The sequence below is a fragment of the Phoca vitulina genome, unplaced genomic scaffold (genome assembly GCF_004348235.1).
Source record: "Phoca vitulina isolate PV1807 unplaced genomic scaffold, GSC_HSeal_1.0 scaffold2, whole genome shotgun sequence".
Classification (NCBI taxonomy): domain Eukaryota; kingdom Metazoa; phylum Chordata; class Mammalia; order Carnivora; family Phocidae; genus Phoca; species Phoca vitulina.
In genome coordinates this window covers 96,315,379-96,336,544 of record NW_022589705.1, presented here as the reverse complement: position 1 = coordinate 96,336,544, position 21,166 = coordinate 96,315,379, and the positions used below count along the sequence as shown (strand labels likewise).

The window sequence follows — 21,166 nt, the reverse complement described above, 5'->3', positions numbered from 1 at the left end:
TACAGGAGCTGAGTTCGGGCAGGCAGTGGGATGTAGCTTTAAGTGGTGGGATGGATTTGATGCCACTAGAATGCAAGATAAACCAGGGCAGAGATTTTTGGGTTATTCATTGCTGTATCCCCAGAGGTTGGAGTGGTGCCTGGCACATAGTAGGTGCTCAGTAAATGTTGTATGAATGATGAATGATGCAGGATCCCAGGGATGGGAAGGAATGAGTTGTGGGAAAATTCTGTTCACCTGTGTCTCCCTAGTGCTTACACCACTGCCATACTTACAGCACTTCTGACACCAGACGTTGGGGGTGTCCCCCGCCAAGCTGTTCTCTCCAGCACCAGCTGGGTGTCCTACAGCTTAACTCAATTCTGACGCCGTGTACCTGGAGATTGCATCGGATACCACAGGTTAAGGGCTCAGTCCCATAAGACTGCTCCCACCCCACTTCAGATGCCAATGGCAAGTACAGGTTCTCACCTGTGCTTCTGATGGGCTGTAAATCTGATGTTCATTTAATTTGCTAGAGCTCACAGAACTCAGGAAAATTGGGTTTACCAATTTATTAAAGGATATGATAAAGGGTATAGGTGAACAGCCAGATACATAGGGCAAGGTCTTGGAGGTCCCAAGTGCAGGATCCTCTGTCCCTGGGGGGTGGGGTATATCATCCTCCCCGTATGGATGTTTGCCAACCTGGAAGCTCTCTGAACCCCGAACTGTCGGGGTTTTATGGAGGCTTCCTCGTGATCAGTTGTTACCTCCATTTCCAGCCTCTCTCCCCTCTCTGGAGGATGGGGTGGGGCTGAAAGATCCAAGCTTCTAATCATGGCTTGGTTTTTCTGGTGACCCGCCACCTCTCAGGAGCCATCCAGGGGCCCATGTGAAGTTGCCTCATTAGAACAAAAGATGCTTCAAGTGCTCTTATCATTTAGGGAGATACAAGGGGTTTAGGAGCCCTGTGTCAGGGATAGGGTCGAATACCAAATATTGGAAGAAAAGATAATCTTACCACTTAGGCAGATTGTGAGGGTTTTGGGAGCTCTGTGCCGTGCACGGGGCCAGAGACTAATAGATATTTTCTGTTATCTCCCATTGAGAGAGCAAAACAAGATTAGTCATGTATGAAGATACATTGTAGGGAGGGTGTGCATATTGTAGGCATATTATTACTGATATCCCCAATTCAGATTACAGTAGTCATCCCTTGACTGTGGTTTGCCTTTCATGGAATCACTTAAACACGGTCAACTGCAGGTGATCCTCTTCCCGACATAGTGTCAGAAGGTCAGGAGTAGCCAAGCGCTCTGTCACAGTGCCTGTGCCGTTCACGTCACTGTCCGTCCTCAGGGAGGAGGTTCATCCCCTCACATGGTCACAGGAAGAGGGCTGATGCAGGACAGTGATTTTGAGAGGAAAGGCCACATTCACATAACTTTTATGACAGTATATTGTTACAGTTCATTTATTAAATTATTGTTAATCTCTTAATTTATAAATTTAGCCTTATTGCAGTATGTATATATAGGAAAAAAACATTCTCTGTATAGGGTTTGGTACTAGCTGTGGTTTCAGGCATCCACTGGGGGTCTTGGAACATATTCCTCACAGATCGGGGGGACTACTGTAAATTATATTTACTCTTAAAGGATTTGACTGTTCAATGATATTTTGAATTCTTTGAGTTAATGTTGTTTCATGGTATTAGTTTTGTCCACTGTGTTTCTCAGTTGTCTTAGTAATAATTTACAGATCTACTTCTCCTCTGGGGTATTACCCAATTGAAAGGTGGCTACTTTTAGTAATTTTAAAATCAAATTGCTATTGTATATTGATTTATATATTGAAATTGTTTTACCACCTGTCTTACTGCATCGTACTGCCTTAAGGTGGTGGTGCTGACGGGGTGTCTGTGGGCACGTGTGGGGTGGAGATTTTATGCCAGTCAAACCAGTTTAGCTAGAGTTCAGCAGTTTAGCAGTGTTTGAGTTTAAAGTTACACTCCTTGCAGTCATTCTTCTGATCTGTTAATTGGACGGATCCTTCAGTGAGTTTTCATGTAGCCTTTGTTTAGCCTCATGATGATCTTTTTGTTTGCTTGAAATCATATTGACAGACCATAACTCCTTCTTCTAATTTGGGTATGCATGAAGATTGCCCTTTATTTGTTGAGTCTTATGCTTTCTGTTTGAGGATTCTAGTGCCATATATAACGTCATAGCTCAAGAAGATACAGCTTCTGACTGATAAGTATAGGGCATTCCTTTGTTGAAAAGAATTTGATACAGATGTTTTAAGACCATTCAGTCATAACTGGAAGCTGGCTTATATTCGAAGGACTTCATCTGTGAATGAGGTAATGGGGAGCACACTAAATTGCCTACATCCTTTTTGCTATAGGTAGTCTACCCCTCCCGTAGAAATCGCCTTATTATATTTCTGTATAAAAATACACAGACAGGGGCGCCTGGGTGGCTGAGTCGGTTCAGCGTCTGACTTGGGTCATGATCTTAGGGTTGTGAGATTGAACCCAGCAGGCTCTGCACTCAGCATGGAGCCTGCTTAAGAGTGTCTCTCCCCCTCTGTCTCTGCCCCTCCTCCTGCTTGCACACTCTATCGAAATAAAATACTAAAAAAAAAAAAGTATACAGACACATATATTTTATTATAAAAATAATGAATGGTCATTGGAACTGTGCTAACAACAAAGGCATGTAGAGATTAAAAATTAAAATTTTCTTAAAAATGTAAACCATTGTCAACAATTTGATTTATATCCTTCCCTGGACTTTAAAATGCATATGTAAATCGTGTGTATGTGTAGTGTGTGTGCATGTGTATGTATATATACATGTTTACATGTATGTAAGTCTCTGTGTGTATATGTACGTGTGAGTACACACATTCCCCCCTGCAGGAATCACGCATGCCTCTTGCCTGACCATTCTTCTTCCTGTGTCACCGTCTGTTGTCATTTCCCACACGAGTACATGGCTGTGGCTGTGCATAACTGCAGAGCACAGATGTTTTGTAAAAATTTTAAACCAATCCTTTATGGATTGTCCCAGGATTTTGCTTGTGTAATCAGTGATGCACTTAACATTCTTGTTCCCATATTTTTGCACATTTCACCGGTTATTTCCATAGGAGAGAGGCCTACCGTGCAGTTGCTCATCTAAGAGTGGAAACATTTGTCATGTGCCCTCTAGAAAGGTTGTGCCAATTTGTATTCTCAGTAGCTGAGAGTGTCCATTTCCCCAAACCCTAACCAACACTAGGTTTTTAAAATCTTCTGTCAGGTGAAAAATGGTGTCTCTGTTAATTTGCATTTCTTTGCATATTCCTAAGATTTGGCATGTTTTGGCCGCTTGTTACTTTTCTGACTTGTTTGATCATTCTTCTGCCCCTTTTTTTTTTTTAGTAGATTCTTCATCTTTTTCTTTCTGATTTCTGTGTTTTTCTGTAAACAAGTGTGTGTATAATTTTCCCTGGCTCGTCACCTGTATTTCATTCTTAACCGACTGAGCCAGCCAGGTGCCCCACCTGTATTTCATTCTTAATTTTCTTAGCTCGTTATATATCCTGTGGCAGTCCTGTGAGTCATGCATTCAGACTTTGAATCTTTCTGGCCCAGAAAGCATGCCTAGGACAGTCTCCCCACCCCAGTTATTCAGTATTCTCCCTAGATTTTCTTATCTGTTATGTATTTTTATCCTGAGATGTTTAATATAAATAAACAGTTTTTATAAATGGGCAGGGTGAAGTAGAGCCCTAATTTCATCCCCCTCCCAATACATGCTAATTATTGAATCATTGATCCTTTCATACTGATTTGAAATGTCGCCTGATTACCTTGTGCTAAATTTCCACAGACGAATGGTTCTTTATCTTGATGCCCTCTCTTCATTGATCTGTTTAGTGTATCTTCATCAGTCCCACATTGTGTGTTCTTTCCTTACACACTCATTTAATTTTTATCAGTCTAAGGTATCGTGAAAATTATTGCTCCTATTCTAGTCTTAAAGATCTTTCAAAAAACAGAGTGTGACTTCATTGGCTTTTCTGAATGATCGGACACCAGTTTCTGTAAGCTGAGGTCACAATCCTTTTTTTCTTTTGGCAGCAAATGTTGTGGGTTGATGAAGAAAATGAATTAAAGCAACTTTTCTTGCCACTGAAAATAGAATTGAAATAATAATCTCTATCCTCCATTTCTCTAGCTGTTGTGTCCCACCTTTCCTCCCATCTTAGCACACATCAAAAATAGAAGTATTTCTGGGGTGTGCTGGGTTAGTGGATGAGTTCTTTTGAGGTCAGAGCCCACTGGGCAGGGGTCTGGGTGTCTCAGGCTCCTTGCAGAGAACGAGGAGCTCAGCATCTGTAACCCGCACATGATGTGCCTTGTGTCTTTAGAAGTGCTGACCTAGGTTAAGGTATTCTAGCTTCAGGTAGTTTTCACTGTAGGTCATTGTAACTTCATATGGATTTAACATTCTGAGAGCCAGACTTCTTTTTTAAAAAAATTAATTGTGGTAAATATACCATAACATAAATTTTATCATCTTAGACATTTTTGAGTGTACAGTTCTTTGGCATTAAGTACATTGACACTGTTGTGTAACTGTCACCACCATCCATCTCCTGAACTCTGCCCTCTTGCAGAACTGAACCTCTGTTCCGTTAAACACTTAACTTCCATTCTCTCCTCCCTGCCAGTCCCTGGCAGCTTCTGTTCTACTTTCTGTCTCTGTGAATTTGACTGCTCCAAGTTCCTCATATAAGTGGAATCATGCAGTATTTGTCTTTTTGTGACTGGCTTTTTTCACTTAGTATAATTTCTCAAGGTTCATCCATGTTGTAGCATGTAATCAGAATGTCTTTCCTTTTTATAGGCTGAATGATGTTCCATTATGTATACACCACACTTTGTCCATCCGACCATTGATGGATACCTGTCTTGCTTCCACCTTTGGGTATTGGGATTCATGTTGCTGTGAACATGGGTATACAAACCTGAGAGCCAGACTTCCTAGAAGAGTTGTCTTCCCCCCCCATTTTTGCCTCTTCTTCAGATACTCCAGTCTGAATTTAGCTTCCATTGTTCTGCTGAAACTTTTTTCTTAGATCACTAGTGACGTCAAAGTTGTTTAATATAAGGAGCATTTTTCAGGACTTGATTTGGTTTCTCAGATGTAGTCAAGCAAGTTGACTACGCCTTTTCCCTTGGTGTCTGGGATCGTGTATGCCCCTGGTTTTTCTCCCCACTGCTGGTTCTTCCTTCTTGGTCTTTACCCAGCATCTAAAGGTGGAATTTCCTCGGGGTTTGAAACTAGTCTTTCCTGTGTGACTGTTAAATGTGGATATTTCTGGGAATCTGAGGGCCTTTACTTCTTGATTTCCATTCTTTCTCACACTGACCCGCCCCCCCCCCCCCCCCCGCCCCAGCCCAGTTCCACAGTCTCAGCCCGTCAGGCTCTTCAGTTTGTTTTCTGAGCTCAGGGCTCTCTGCAGAGCTCCACACCAGAGCTTCCTACCTGACATCTCTGCTGGAGGGTCTGACAGGCTTCTGCTTTAGTGTCTGAAACAGAACTGATTATCTTCCTCTCTGTCTCTCCTGTCTCAATAAAGGGCATCTCCCAGGTGCTCAAGTCAGGCCTGGGGGTCAGTTTTAAAATAAACCTCTACAATCAGAATAGGTTTAGATTAGCAGAAAAGTTGCAAGATGATTTTAGAGAGTTTTTATGTACCCCTTACCCAGTTTCCCCTATTTACATTACTTTGGTATACTGGTCCCAACCAGTCAACCAATACTGATTCATTATTATAAAATAAACTCCACCCATTATTCAGATTACCTTGGTTTTCCCCTAAAGTCCTTTTCTGTTCCAGGACCCCACCCAGGATTCCACATTACATTTAGTCATCGGGTCTCCATAGGCTCCTCTGGATTGTGACAGTTTCTGACTTTCCTTGTTTTTGTTGACCTTGACAGATCAGGTATTTTGTATGATGTCCTTCAGTTGGGTTTGTCTGCTGTTTTTCTCTTTTTTTTTTTTTAAAGATTTCATTTATTTATTCATGAGAGACAGAGAGAGAGAGAGACAGAGGCAGAGGGAGAAGCAGGCTCCCCGCGGAGCAGGGAGCCCGATGCGGGACTCGATCCCAGGACCCCGGGATCACGACCTGAGCCGAAGGCAGACGCCCAACCGACTGAGCCACCCAGGCATCCCGTCTGCTGTTTTTCTCATCTCTAGGCTGGGGTTTGGGTCTTGGGAAGGAAGACCCCAGAGGTGTGCTGCCATGCTCATCACATCATATCAAGGGTGCCTGCTGTCAGCATCACTGCTCGTGATGATCTTAACCTTGATCACCCGGCTGAGGTGGTGTTGATCAGGTTTCTCCACTGTACAGTTACTACTTTTTTCCCCTCAGAGGCCATTTTGACCCCTCCTTTTTATTTTACTCCGCATTGAATCCAAACCTACTGGTTCTGTTTGCAAATAAACTTCCTTTCTGTCCAAATCACTCTTTACAGCCACCACTGCTGTCGGAGCCACAATTATGTGTGCCCAGTCGGCTTTGAGGGATCTCCTGGCTCCTGTCCCTGCCTGTACCTGGCCCCCTCGCAAGCAGTCTCCACGCAGGTGCCAGAGTGGTCTTTTAAAAACACACTTGGGTTACAGTACCCCTTTTCTCAATCCTTTGATTGGTTTCCTGTTGTACTTAAGATCCCAACTTCTCAGCATGATCTGCGAGGCCTGTGGAATCTTAACGTCTGTCACCCTCCAGCCTCTGGCCAAGCCCTTCTCCCCTCCTTCTCCCTGAGTCCCTCCCACACGCTCAGGTGCTTCCTGCCACTTTGCCTTTTACATGTCGCTTCCTCTGCCTAGAAGATGGTCACCAGCCATCTTGCTGTCCTTCAGATCACAGCTGTGTGGTATTTCCTTAGGGAGAACTTGCAGGCCCCCTTGCGAGCTGAGGGGGTACCCCTCCCTGCATGGGTTTCCACAGGGTCTTGCACTCCTCCTTCCCTCTGCGCTCAGGGTGCTGTGTGGGAATCCTTACTCGCTGGTGAGGACTCTCTGCCCTTTGCTGTGTGCTCCGGGCACCTCTCATACGGAGCCTGCCCCAGAGTTTCGTGCTCAATAAATATTTGAGTAAATGAATTTGTCTTTTATTTAAAATAGTGGGTAGAACTGCAGAATGGAAACTAGTATATCTTCCTTGTTTTAAGCATGCAAATATGTAAATATGTTTTTGAATTTAATTCTGTCATTCCACTGCTTCAAATCCTACCTGTATCCTTGTAAATGCATTGTGTAAGGTCCTGTGATGGGTATAGCAGTGGATGGAGAGGTGTGTATTCAACTCAAGGACCTACCTATTCATTCATTGCCTCATTGTCCACTTGTGTGTTGGGAGCCGCAGTGCACAGAGCCCTGCACAGAGCCCGTGTGATACTTTTGGTGCCTGTGGGACACCTTCCATTCCTTCGGGTACTAAGTCATGGAGTAGGGCAGATCTGGACAGATGTAGTTTGAATTCCAGCTCTGCCATTTTTAAGGTTTATGTCTTGAACTTAACCTTTGCGCATCTGCAAACATGGGGAATAGCATTATCCCTCTTGTAAGTCCTAGAAAGAATGAGATAAGAAAAGGAATGTAAGATGATTAGTGTCATAATCATTGCAATCACACAGCTAATGTTGATTGCTTTTTAGGTTCTAAACACTATGCTAAGCAGTTGATGTTACTTATTGTCATAAATTCTCACAGCAGTCCTATGAAGTAGGGCTGTCGTTATCTTCATGTTATAAATGAAGAGAGTGAGACTCAGGTAAAAAAATTAAAGAATTTGTCCAAGGTCATAGAAGTAGTAAGTGGTAGAACTGTTGTTACTGGAAGCCAGAACCGCGTGACCTGATTTCAGAGCCCAGGAAGGACTTCCTGTGTCTTGTGAAGCCACCGACCTTCCAGTGCAGCTTCATTCTTTTGGGTTTTAAAGACTTTTTCGGGATCAATTGGCATTTTAAAAATGTTAATAGTTTTGGGAGGGAGAACCGCTTTAAGCTGTTACCAGTTGGAATTTGTTCCTTAACTTTACACTTTGGCAGTTCTGACAGCTGTGACCCCATGCCTGCAGGAGGCAGGGTGTGTGTGTGTGTGTGGCGGCGGGGGGAGACTGGAAGGTGGGGTTGGACTTACCTGGGCACTTTTTCTTAAAGTGAGGATTATGACTCTTATGGTCAGACTCACCTGGCGGTTTTACCAAAACTGCAGTGCTCAGTTCCTCTTTTGGTGCACTAAATCGTCATTTCCTAGTGGCGGGACTTGGGAAACAATGTTTACAATGACTTGGTTTAAGTAGGGGGTTCTTTCTTATTCAGCTTGAAGTTTGAGAATCAATGAATAGACGAGGAGATGGGAAAGGTAGGCGTCTTGATGATCCTGACTGTCGTGTAGGAAGCCACAGAGCAGTTATTAAAAAGCATGGGCATGCGCAGTTAGTCAGCTTAGAAACAAGTAATATACAAGCAAAATATACAGTGGATGAATCTGTTTTACTTTTGTTTTAATAAATTTGTATTTGGGGGAATTTGGCATATGTTGTATTACTCTTTTCCCCTAGTGGGATAGTACCAGAAAGGAATGCGTCTTGGCTATAAGTTGACATAATATACATTTCAAATCTGATGAATATTTGGTGAATTTACATATTATTTGCAAAGCCAGGAGTATGTTGTCTAAAGCTGATTTTGTAGTCTCAGAGAAGCGACATCAGAGTGCCCTGATTTTCAGTTTAGAAAATGTGGTTCCAGAGTTGGGGTTCAGCGCTCAGTGAAAGCGGCTCTCCCGCGCTCCCCCGTGACTCCCTGCTTTCTCTGCATGGGGACCGCAGCCTGGCCGCGTGGCTCAAAGGGTGCAGGGGAGGGCAGAGTCTCTGTCTTGCGTGCCCCCTCATTCTGAAATGGCTTTTTGTTAAGTGTGGACATGCACGGTGTTAAGTGTGCACACGCACACGCCGCGTGGACCAAGCCTGACCCTCCACTGTAATGAACGCGTTCATCACTCTGAAAAGTTCCTGGGGGCTCTCTGCTGTTCCTTCCTCCCACTCTCTTCACCTTTTGTGGAATCTTTGAAGCTGTTAGGCCGAAAAAATGATATTGTTGAGGATAAAATCATGGGTAGAAAGGTATTTAACCTGCAGTTTTTAGGGTTTTTTTTTCCTGAGGACTAGTGGAAGTAATGTGATGATTATAACTGTAGGTTGCTCTATCATTGATAGAAAGTTTTGAGAAAAACACACATATCTTAGAACAGACTGTCTTTGAGAAGCTTGGCAGAGATGCATTTCTAGAAAGGTTGAAGAAATGGTAGAGATGGTGACTGTTGTTGGAAGGGCACAGAGGACCAAATGCTTTTATTTTTTTAGTTTTTCAGTAGATGATATTTCTAACAAATTCTATCATGAAAGGGTAATAGGAATATAATCCCCACTTAACTGAAGGATATACTTAGCTCAAGTGCATTTTATTCTAGTCTGTTTTATTGAATGACGTGGTGATTTATTTATTTATATTTATAGGTAAACAAATTTTTTTTTGCCTCTCACTGTGATAAACTTTTGTCTGGACATTTTCTCTTTTTCACCTCTGAATACACTTGCTGAGGTTAGTTTCCGGTGAGCATAATATTGTTGAGTTACTAGACATTTGGTAAAGAAGTAGTGAGATAGATAGGGTTCTGTTGTAATGTTAGTTTCCGGCTGTCTCCTAGCTTTCTGACTCTGAATTTTCTCAGCTGTTTATTTTTCATTTCTTTTCGGTTCTCCCATGTATTTTGTTTTGTAAGTAATATGCTTGAGGTAAACATGGCAGCATTTGTGTCATGATTTAACCTCATTAGAAATGATGTTCTTTGTCCTGTGTCTGTTTAGTTGAGAAATGAGCCAATTCTCTGTGCTTATAAATGCTGGCAGGTCCTTGGCAAAAAACAAAAAGAAACTAACCTAGAATACAAATTGAGTGTGTTGGAAAACATGTCCCTCTAAAAAGTGATCCAGACATTGAGAGCTTACTATGGGTGAGGATTTCCCTGGAAAAGTGTTCTTCACTGGAACTCTGATGACCTAATGGTCTCCTGACAGTGAAGCTTGGTTGTGTATTTCTGTGATGTTATTAGTGTGTACTATGGCGGCGTAGTTCTCCAGTTTAGATCGAGGATAGCATGCATGTTAGTTATGCCCCTAAAGTTCTGGGGGGTTAGTAGGATTTTTGATCATTCCTTGTTTAATTCAGTGACTGGTCATCATTTTGGAAGGGGACTGTCTTGCAGTAGACGAGCCTTCTGTGCCCCTTGATGTAAAAATGCCAGTTCTACCAGCGAGGGATTTGTTTTGGGTTGAAGAAGCCTCCTTAGTCTTTGCATGCACTGGTATGTATAAATTCAGTCCATTTGTAGTCAACCAGTGCCTGGCCTCACGGAAGAAAAGGGGACTCCTGGAGGAGACCCGAAAATGGTAATTTGGTTCCTGAGCCACTCTGTCTGGGGCCCAGGAAGGGAGCTAGGAGAATCTTTTGTATACATCAAGTTTCAGCTTGGGTCAGTCCTTTGGGAAAAAATAAAATAAAAAGCTATGCAGGCCCCATAGCTTCTAGAATTCATAGCGGACCTGTTGCTTTAACAGATTTCAGGTTAAGTAGAAAATTGCCAGATTGTTTCTGTGGGAAAACGTATGTATGTTCCAAATGCCTGTCTCAGTGAAACGGCTCTGGCAACAACGTGTGGTTGAAGGGCTCCCCAGGTGTGCCCTGTCCTTGAGCCCTCCTTTTAGGCATTAAATTATATTCCAGGACCCTTGAATATTAGGGACGTACTACTTCCTGGTGGCCTTTACTTTCCTCCACCCCAATTAGCAAAATTATTCGTAGATTATTTATTGGCACAAATTTATTCAGAGCCACTTGTTTGTTAGAACTTGGGGAGAGTTCTGTGTGTTTTTTACTTAGATTGTCATCATTTCCTTCCATGGAATCATCTGTGGGAATTCGGTTGGTTGTAGTGAGAGCGGTTCCTTACTACTTGGGCTGCTATCATGTTGGAATGGGTTGGTGTCTCCGCAACTTTTGGCAGGGGTTAAACTGGTACAGCATTTGGGCCAACATATTTTTGTGAGTTGGTGAATTTTAGAAGTGATTTAGAAGATGTTAGCAGAAACCTCTCTAGGTGCTCTTTCCTCTTGTTTTAAGAAGAAATTATTTGATAAGTACATGTGTTTTGATAATGAAGGGGTGTGTGTAGATACTTGATCTGAGTTGGTACCCTTTTTCTCATTTTCATAGGAAATCTTTTAGTAAAACACAGCTTGACTGCCGGTACACCGCCGGCTTCTTGCCTCCTCCTGCGAGCCGGCTGGAGCGGTGTGAGCACCAGCGCTTTTTTTGGTGGCTATCGATTCCTGCCGGAGTGCTCCCAATTGCTTGCATGCCTCCCAGCAACAAATACATATGTGACAGACTTCATGGGAGATGAGCACTCCCGAGAAATGAAATGCTAGTTTACTTTTCAGTAGCTATGGAACTTAAAAAGAGAAATCATGTTTTTAGAATTGTGGCCTTAAGGCACTAACACACTTGTATCTAGTGCATGAAGCTCTGCACGTTATTTTTAACAAAACCTAATCGGGGGAACAGAAATCTGATGTTTATAGAGTTTATTTATTGATTGCTCTGAGCCATCAGAAAGAATATGCTGTTCCTTTTAATAAAATCCTTTTGGGCGGTTGTCTATATTTTAATATAGAAGTATTTTTGGAATTTGATTTTAACAAGGTAAACTCTGATGTTGGATACTGTGGGATGCAACGTAACTAGGGGCCTGGAAGAAGGGTGGTACTTAAATCAGGTCCTGTTTTACTTCCAGTGGTGACATTTATGTTCCCATTTACCCTCCCACCCTTGAGCCATCATTTGCACTGCTGGTTAGAGCCTGCGGTCCAGTAAATGCTGGGTACTGTGGATCCTGAAATCAGGGAATGTAGCCTGCTCCAGTTTGGTTTTAGAGAGCTGACTAAAGATTACTGCGTGATCATGTTCACTTCCTTTAGTAGTGGAAGGAATATGGAAATTATTTGCTGTAACTGTTAATTGTTACGCTTGCTGTTGCTGCAAAGTATGTATGTCGAGATTTAGACGGTAGCTTTGTGTTGCAAAACAAAACCTTAGCTCTTTTTTGTCCTTTTTAAAACAAACTATTCTAATTTCTTAATGAGGAAGATGGGTAAATAATAACAAGATATTGAAGCCTAACCTGTCAGATACTTTTCATTGTCAGAGATTCCTGTTGTCAAGCTTCTATTAATTCTGTGTAATTCCAGTAGAACTGCAAGTTATTTTGCTTAAAATGTTTTTTCTCCCCTCTGTGCAGTGAGAGTTGAATGTGAGAACAGATCTTAATAGATAGAGTTACACAGTTTATTTTATCATGTATCACTTTATTGCTGTCTTCTAGAACATTGTTATACTAAATGTTCCAATAATGGAAATTTTATGCAGCTACTTAAAATGAAGCAAATTTGCAAAAACTCAATTTTGGAACTCATTCCTTGAGGAGAGGAAAAAAACTCACCACACTGTGACCAAATTAGATTTCTGATATATTGGCAACTTACCAAACACTGTCATTTCCAGAAAACAGGGTGTGGGGTCCAGTGGAAATGTCAGTACTTCTCAAACACTTATAATTGGAGATATTTTGGGTTTTAATATGATTGTATGGTTAAATTTTTACAAAAATTTTGTTGGTAACAGGTAATTGAAATTTCGTTTTGTGCCTAAATAAAAATGGCTCTACACGGAATCAGGAATGACTTGTGTTCAATTACAGGGGAGTCTTCTTTTCAAGAACTTGATTTTAAATTCTCAGAGATATTAGTTTTACTTACTAGAGCTCCTTTGTTTTGCAGAGATCATGATGCAGCCGTCCTTTTGGATTTCTTTTTAATAATGTGTGACCCTTCACCTTTGATCCCCTGACCTGCATTACCTTGGTAACCATTTCATTTTTTAATTTAATTTCATTTTTTAATTTTGGTGTACAAGCTGTAACATTTCATCTCTCAAAGTGTAACACGCTGATTTCCTCAAATAGAGATACCCCTTTGAGCGATAAATTTGCAAAATGCTGTCTTCATTTTCTGTATTAAAATTCATTTCAGTTTTTAAAATAAAGTGTAATCTGTGTTTTCATCCTTTTAAAATTTAAGTTTAGTGAGTGCATTTCCCCATACAATAGATTTCCTTTTCTATTCGTGTTTTGCAACAGCTAGATTACCTTGCTGATCACACATAACTCACATCCACAGCAGCCAGCCGCCACCTTCTTCCACACACACCCCCTCCCTGTCAGCACGCACCCCTTCCCGTGCAGATTACCTCCTCTTTCTTTCAGAAACGGTGGCAACTTGAGTTTAGCAGTCTTAGCTGCCACGTTCTACAACCTCAGATTACATTTTATATTCTCAAATATTATTGGGACAGAGAGTTGAGCCCCTTAATTCCATGTATGGACTAGAAGATAAGAAAGTCGTCTTTTCCCCAGAAAGTACCTTTCCCCTCCTTTAATATTTATTTATTTATTTGAGGCATAAGTTAATAACAAGCAACATTTTTAACATGGTCAGAAATGTGCTTTTGTCTCTGCTGCAGCCTGGGTAGTCAGCTGCGGTGGTCTGCATACCTGATTGCTTTATGACATATGCTGTTTTGTGACTGCTGTTGAGACATTTTTAATTGTATTCTGCTTTTCAGAAAATTCTTACTCAAAAGCAAAACAAACCAAAGTCTAAAAACAAAAATCAAACTTGAGTTAGTTCTTTGAACTGGCAGGAAATTCCTAAGAAATCATGTTCCTTAAAAAATCATGTGAAATTTCTTAGCATGGTCTGCTGAAGCGCAGATTATTTTTTAAGTGTCTCATTATTTTATTCTCTAACATTTAATGCTGATGCTTTAATTGCACACAGCTGAAGCTGCTAAATGAGCACTGAAATGGATTTAAGTCCTCTCTGAGCTTTGTTGATACCTATAAAAGTTTATGTCATTCATTAGAACCACAAATTAAAATTAGTTGTAGTGAGCTGTTCACTGGAGATTGGAACCTCATGAACACTTCCTCGGGCTGACTAGCTTGTTTTTGTCTTTTATACTTACGTACCTGCAAGCCTGCCTTCGACCTTGGCTATCTTTTCACAGAATTGCAAAATACCAAGAGCTGAGAAATACAAATTCTATGATTACAAAGCCAGGATGTACATGGAATGAATGTCCCGGTAGTTAAGAGCAACTTACTTGTTGCCTTGCATTTTAAGTTTTTTTTTTTTTTAAATTTTTTTAATGAGAATGCTTTCAGAGTTGTGTAGGAATGTTTTCCAGATCCCACCCATTATTTGTTCCTCTGATGCGTTTTCCTTCCCACCCTGAAGGAATAGTGCACAGCTTGAGTTTATTGCACAGAATGTGCTCTACTCTTCTTGCTGAAGCTCCCTGTAGCCAGGGAGGGGCCCCTGAGGGGAGTGGCCTGATGGTCCCCAGAGAGTCACAGGCTCCCTGTTGACAGAATCAGGGCCTCTTGACCTCTTCCCCGTAGGCTCCCATGGCTCCTAGAGATGGCCAGCTACTTCATTCATCAGTCCAGTAGCAGCTGAAGAGACATAAATAGGTGCACAAGAGAAATGTTTTTATTGTGATATTTTATTTTGCAGTTAGGTCAGTTAGGTTTTCTTTAAAGTTTTCTGCTTAGTACATTTTAAGATAACTTAATTTTTCTAAGAGAGCTAGTGTATGGACATATTTATTACTTACTTTCAAGAAGCATTGTTTATTTGGTTCGTATTTAGGGATACTAGTAAGTTGTAAGCCACATGGATGTAGTTTTTGTAAGTTTTTGATTCAGAGAAAACTCTAGTCTGGGAGTCAGAAAAACCTGCTTTTGACTAGCAGGGTATCTGGATGTGCCATTTGTACCTTTTAAGGTAGTTCTATGAAACTAAAGAACTGGAATAGAAAGACTTCAAAAGACTGTCATGTTGATGTTATTAAAAACACTGAAATCAGTTGTACAGTTCAATAGTATAGGAGTTTGTAAAACATCTCATGGATTCACCTTCAGTTTTATCCTATGTGAAATGTAGATATTATCATGTCTCCTACTTGCTTTTTAGGGTTGTTGGCAGGATAAAGGAAACACTGTATGCTGCACACACTGGGAACCAGAGGGAAGGTGCTTTTGAAATTAAACGTCATCCTATGGCTGTGCCGTTGGCGGCGTGACTGTCACACCGAGAGGCAGTTGTAGTGAGGTCTGTGGTAAAGGCCAGGAGCATGGGCTCTGGGGCCGGGTTGCCTGGGGTCCAGTGCCTCCTCCCATTTCGGCCCCTTGCAAGAGGTTTGACCTCTCTGTGCCTCGGTTTCCTCCTCTTTCAAATGGAGCTGAGAAGAATAGCCCCCTGCTCAAGAGGGTCATGGTGCGTCTTTGGGGGTGGATGTCTGCGAAGTAGCCAGAGCAGGGCTGACACGCGGGTCGGCAGTGGCTGTGGCGTGCTGGCCAGATCCTGCCCACCGGGAGAGGCCCAGGCAGGGTGGGGTGTCAGTGACACGAATTCTGAGGGGGGCCTCGCAGGAAATGAAGCTTCAGAGAGCTTCCCCGTTAGTCTCCTGACGTTGTCTGCGAGAGCCAGGTGTGCTTCCGGGGAGAGGGGCTAGGATGCTTACGGTTACTGGGCACCTCTGAAGCAGATGCAAGTTCAGGTGTGTCAAGGTAAATCTGGGCTCCTAACCGTCCAGAAAGAAAAGCTTAGATTTAAGAGCACTTAACCCTTTCATGTTAGTGGATTTTGGCTGTGGAGATGTAAGAAAAGAGACCCGTGGGAGAGACGCCCCATCTTTCACTGTTGAGCTGGCTCCCAAGGAGTCAGAAAACTGTATGAGGCTTCAGTGCTTCCTCCTAAGTTGAAGAAGTGGAAGGAAGTCACTGTTGGGGGGCGGGGTTCACATATTTTTCCAGGTGCTTTCTGTACATTTTAATCATCTAGATTTATCTGTGAGGTGAGTGGTGTGTTCACCCTCTTTTGCACCTGAGAACACTGATGATCAGGTGGTTAAATCAGCCCTCTTAGGGTCATACTCCTAGGAAATAATGGAACTGGTACTTAAATCCAGGTGCTGTCCTTCTCCTGGCACCTGCTTCCTTATTTTACTGGCAGACGTGGCTGCACCCCTCAGAGGAAGTAGTTCTGCCGTTTGGTTGCAGGGGACTCAGCCGTGTGCATTACGTCCCTTCGCCATTAGCAGCCCTGACTTAGTGACCTGCCACCACCACTGCCAGGAGGGCTCCATCCTCCATGCGGCACTTCGAGGGGCTCCATAGCAGTGGCTTCCTCCATCGTGGCTGCACATCCAGGATCACTGTTCAGCTTTGAAATATGGAGCCCTGGCCGCGTCCCAGGCTCCGATCTGGCCATTCTGGCAGAATTGGTAGGTTCAGAAATACAGGAAGTTTATGTTATGAACAGAAAAGAAATGTAAATAATTGGTGCACATGTAGACCTGTGCTTCCAGAACATGGGCCAGTGCTCTTAATTCTATAGTTAGCTACACTGTAAGTTAAATGGGCCTTTCTGGGCCAGTTTAGTAATTCAGCCACCTGTAATCAGTACCCCTTCTGTGGGAAAAATCCCAGCCATCCACTCCGTAGGATATAGTCCTCTGGAATTGGGCATCTGACCATCCCCAAAACCAGGTTTGAAGTTAGTCACAGAAGTGAATACAGTTAGGGGGCTCTGACTTCTTCCTCTCTCACTTCTTTTTTCTCCCATCTTGTATGCTTCCCCCCGCCCCTGTCCTTTCCCCTAGCTCCCAACTCCTTTTTCTCCTGTCCTTCCTCTTTTTCTTTGTCTCCATCCGTGGGCCAGATCCCTCTGGGTGTGTCTATCCTTTGGACCCCAAAGCACTTGAAATCCTCCAGGAGGCCTAGCACGAAGTAGCTGTTCATATCGACATTTCTTTTTTTTTTTTTAAAGATTTTATTTATTTATTTGACAGAGAGGCACAGCGAGAGAGGGAACACAAGCAGGGGGAGTGGAAGAGGGAGAAGCAGGCTTCCCGCCGAGCAGGGAGCCCGAAGCGGGGCTCGATCCCAGGACCCTGGGATCATGACCTGAGCCGAAGGCAGACGCTTAACTGACCGAGCCACTTAGGCGGCGCTATCGACATTTCTTAATATGTCTTCATATCGCTCTTTTAGAGGAGTAAGCACTACCCCTCATTAGCCTGAACACTGTCAGCTTTCGTTGGCGATTCACTGAATAGGACGGAATGTGGGGCAGTAGGGTGGACTTGACCGTCTTGAGGCACTGGTGTCAGGCTTCTAGTGTGTTTGCCGCCTAGTTTTTTAGAGCTGGGCTGTGAGGCCATCTGGGACTTCTCACGTTGTTCCTGAGAGGGGAAGGCCTTTCCTCGGGGCGCTTTGCTGGTCCAGACATGCTGCTCGGGGCGCCTCCCCTCCGTCACACTGACCGAGGGGAGCAGAGCAGAAGCTGGGACACCTGTGCGTGTGTACCATTCACTGTCTGCCTCGAGAGATGGTAGTGAAGCAGCCAGCCCTTCTGCGTCGGTGCCCCCCGCCCCCTCCCGTGAACAGCTTCTGCGGGGCGGAGTGCTTTGGTGTGACCTGAGGGCCTCCTCACGGCCCCCATCCGGCCGCCTTAGGGGCCGTGCTGATGGAGGTTAGCCCTTGTTCAGGCATCGCGGAGACTGGGAGACCCACTCCAGGGATGAGAAGGCGGTTTTGCCATTCTTCAGCGGCATCAGCTCTAGCCAGAGAGGGAGTTAGAGGACGAGAGGGGACAGCAGTGTGGCGGCATAGTCAGGAGATCACAGGAAACGTCTCCTGTTTGTTCTCATTTGTGCTTCTTGTTTCCCTGGGGAACTGGACTGTGGGACATGCTTCAGAATCCTAGGATTCCTAGACCAGACTTGTCACTGCGCACACATCTTCACCTGGGTTCACAGATCCGCCACACGATGACAAGGAGCACACACGTGCCCCCTCAGAACTTTGGTTATTCGGGTTTGATCATCCAGTCCTTTCTCTCTCCTGTGCTGGTCCTTTCGAGTACTTTACCCCTCTTCGCCCTTCATTTTTCCAAGGAGAGACCTGAGTGATTGTTTTACTTCTCTCGCTACGGTGGCAGGAGGCCTGGTAGGGAGGGTTGGAGCTCGGGCTGGGCTGTTTGACGTGGTTTTGCCTGCTCGAGTACATGTTGCAGCATCTGGTACGGGAGCTTGTGTGTAGTAGGCGCTCAGCAAACACTCGCGCTTTCCGTTCTCATTAGCACAGGTAATTAAGAACAGGAGCTGATAGACTGCACGTATCTGTGCAGAGATATATCTGTAATTAAAGTTTTAATTAAAGAAACACCAGACCAGGCAGATGGTTCTTATGCCTGCATCCTGTAAACCAAACAGCCATGGCTTTTCGATCTTGCAAATGAGCAAAGGGGAGACTAGCATCACCCGTGGACAGCACCAGAGGGGAGGGGGACTCGTATTAACTAGCCATAATCTAATTTTGGTAGTACTCTATGTGATGCCAAATCCAGGGATAATCACTGCAGTTTGAAATGGAAATACGATACATCAAAGTTATGTCCCAACCGAAGCTTTTAAGCCTCCAGTCAAGGGCATTACCACAGCCCAGCTGGTATATCACAAGGCATGTGGTTTTGTGCTAGATCACAAAAGCTGACAAAGTGTTATTTAGGATCATCAGCTAAATACAGTATTAGAGTGCTATCATCCTGATTTTTCGGGTTTTGCCACCTTATAGCAATGCAGTATTGAGATATGGGATGTGTGCCTGCTTGGCTCATGCAGGTCCTCTGTGCTGTTTATGTCACAGTGACCTTAATGACCATCCAAGTGCAGAATTTAAAAAACAAAACCACCACAGGGGATAACAGAAAAAAACTTAATCTCAGGTTTTACCATTTAGAACAACCTCCACCCAGGGAGCCCCATGAACTTGTTCAGGTCGTGCGCTGTTAGCAGGAGGCCTGAGCAGTGCAGAGAAGAGGCTTTGGGAGGTCTGCGCCAGTTCACCTTAACCTCCTGGGGTGCATCCACTACTTAGCCCCCAGTTTCTTACCCATCCTCGTGATCATTTACTCCTCCATGCTCATGATTTTCTTGCATTACTGCATTGCCGGTGGGCAGTTCTGTAGCTCAGTTAGATGCCAGTTAATATAGTTATGTTTTTACCACCTACGTCTCACTCATTTGTTTTCTGCTTGGTAGAACCAGCGTTGAAGATGTTCATTTTCTATTTCACTGTGAAACATCTTAGTTTAGAGGGTTAGGAGAGTAGTTTCTACTTTGCTTAATGGTAGGTGACCTTACCCCCTGTTTCTTTGAAGGCAAAGTAGGGCTCTCACCAGAAAAAGCCCGTGCCACACCGGGGTGTATAGCTATCTCCACATTAAAGACCGTGTCACAAAGTGGTAGAACGCAAAAGTACTTTAACTCATCTTCATGCCATCTGTAAATCAGAACTCCGTCATCCTAGCAGAAATGCCAGATCCAGAACCCATGATGCGCTGTGAGTGACGCATGTGTATGACGGGTAGAGAGAAATGTTTTTGTAATCTTTTTACTCAGGGAAGACTTCAGTTATTTGGGGAGATACTGTGTGTTTTCAGAAGAAGCCAGTTCAGTGTAAGCTACTTTGAATAAGTGGTCTTCGGTGTTTGTGTCCAGGAAATATTGTCAGACCCACAGAGAAGTGCTCCTAGGTAGTGAGTTGCCATTTTACGTGCAGAGTTTGAACCTGATTGGCTCTGAAGTCTGTTTCTTCTCTCACCTGGTCAGAGACCTGAGCACGTAACCCTGGCGTGTATAGCACGGTGTTCGGTTGTAGGAGGTTTCCTAGGAGGCGATGGGCACCACAGGAGCGCCTCCCTTCAGGGTAGCAGATTGTTGTTTCTCCACAGGGAGAAGGAAACATCAGCAAACAAACCCACCTGGAATAGCAGGTTTTTCATTTCTTATTCTGTGGTGGGTTTGGAGAGAGCTTTTGTTCCCTCTGATACCTGGGTGCTGATGGAGTGGGCGGTGGCGTGTTGTCTACCCTCCAGTGACTTAAATTCAGACACTTCCTCTTTGGTTCAGTATTTATTGAATGCCTAGTAGGTGCTGTCCTAGTTACCAGGAATAAAGCAATCAACAAAAGAAGGCCATTCCCCTCAAAAAGCTTATTTTCTGGTTGGTGGGGAGGGGTCACAGCCAATAAACAAACAAAAAATAAGTAACAGTAATTGAGTGATTATATGTGCCGACATTTATTCACTAGTTACTCCTCAGAGCACTGAGGAAGCAGGTTCTCTTGTCCTCGTTTTGCAGGCGAGGAAACCGAGCTCCAGAGCTCAGTGTCCCAGGACGTGGTGCTGCTGGTCTTCCAACCCCAGTGACCTGCCTCCGGCTTTCCTGCTCTTCACACCATGCAGTTTTCTCTTTTAAACAACGGCCTAATGTGTTTATTTCTACATCAACACAGAAATGTTGATGCTACTAAGTGTGATGAGGAGCAGTGAAGCAAAGTGAACCTTTGGGAGGGCTCCTGGATGTCGGCCTGGGGGTGCGCAGGTGTGTGCTCTTTGAGAGGGTGTGACTTGAGCAGGTGTCTGGTGAGGTGATTTGAAGGAAGTGACACAGATCCAAGTAGTGTCTGGAGTGAGAGTACTCCAAGCAGAGGGAAGGCAGAAGCAAAGGCCCCCAGGTGGATGTGGGTTTGGCAGTAGCGGAAGAGAAGCAAGGAGAACAGCAAGGAGGCCAGTGTGGCTGCTCTGAGTGGGTGTGGTGAGAAGAATAGGATGAGGTAGCCAGGGCCCATGTTCCACAGGGCCTGGCGGGGCACAGTAAAGTCTTCTGATTTTAGTGAACGAGAACGGAAGCCATCCGAGAATTGTTGAGCAGGAAGACACCATGATTTCAGGGATCCCTCTGAATGCAGTGCAAAGAACAGTCTAGGGCAGGGGTTGGCAAACCGTCACCTGAAGGCCAAATCCAGCCAGCCACCTGTTTTTGTGCAGCCAGCAAACTAAGATGCTTTTTACATTTTTTAAA

At 43.9% G+C, this 21,166-nt stretch overlaps 1 protein-coding gene across 12 annotated transcripts in view; it reads left to right on the top strand.

Moving 5' to 3' along the window:
* CAMTA1 (calmodulin binding transcription activator 1) overlaps positions 1-21,166 on the top strand; it is an 842,290-nt gene that overhangs the window by 66,106 nt on the left and 755,018 nt on the right. Inside the window, exon 4 of one of the 12 annotated variants that reach the window (XM_032394627.1) lies at positions 12,955-17,039. The exons of the other annotated variants lie outside the window; for them this stretch is intronic. Coding sequence (XP_032250518.1) covers positions 12,955-12,963 — 9 coding nt within the window. The 3' untranslated portion in view covers positions 12,964-17,039. Of the gene's footprint in view, positions 1-12,954; positions 17,040-21,166 lie in introns of those variants that run through there. 12 annotated transcript variants of the gene reach the window in all.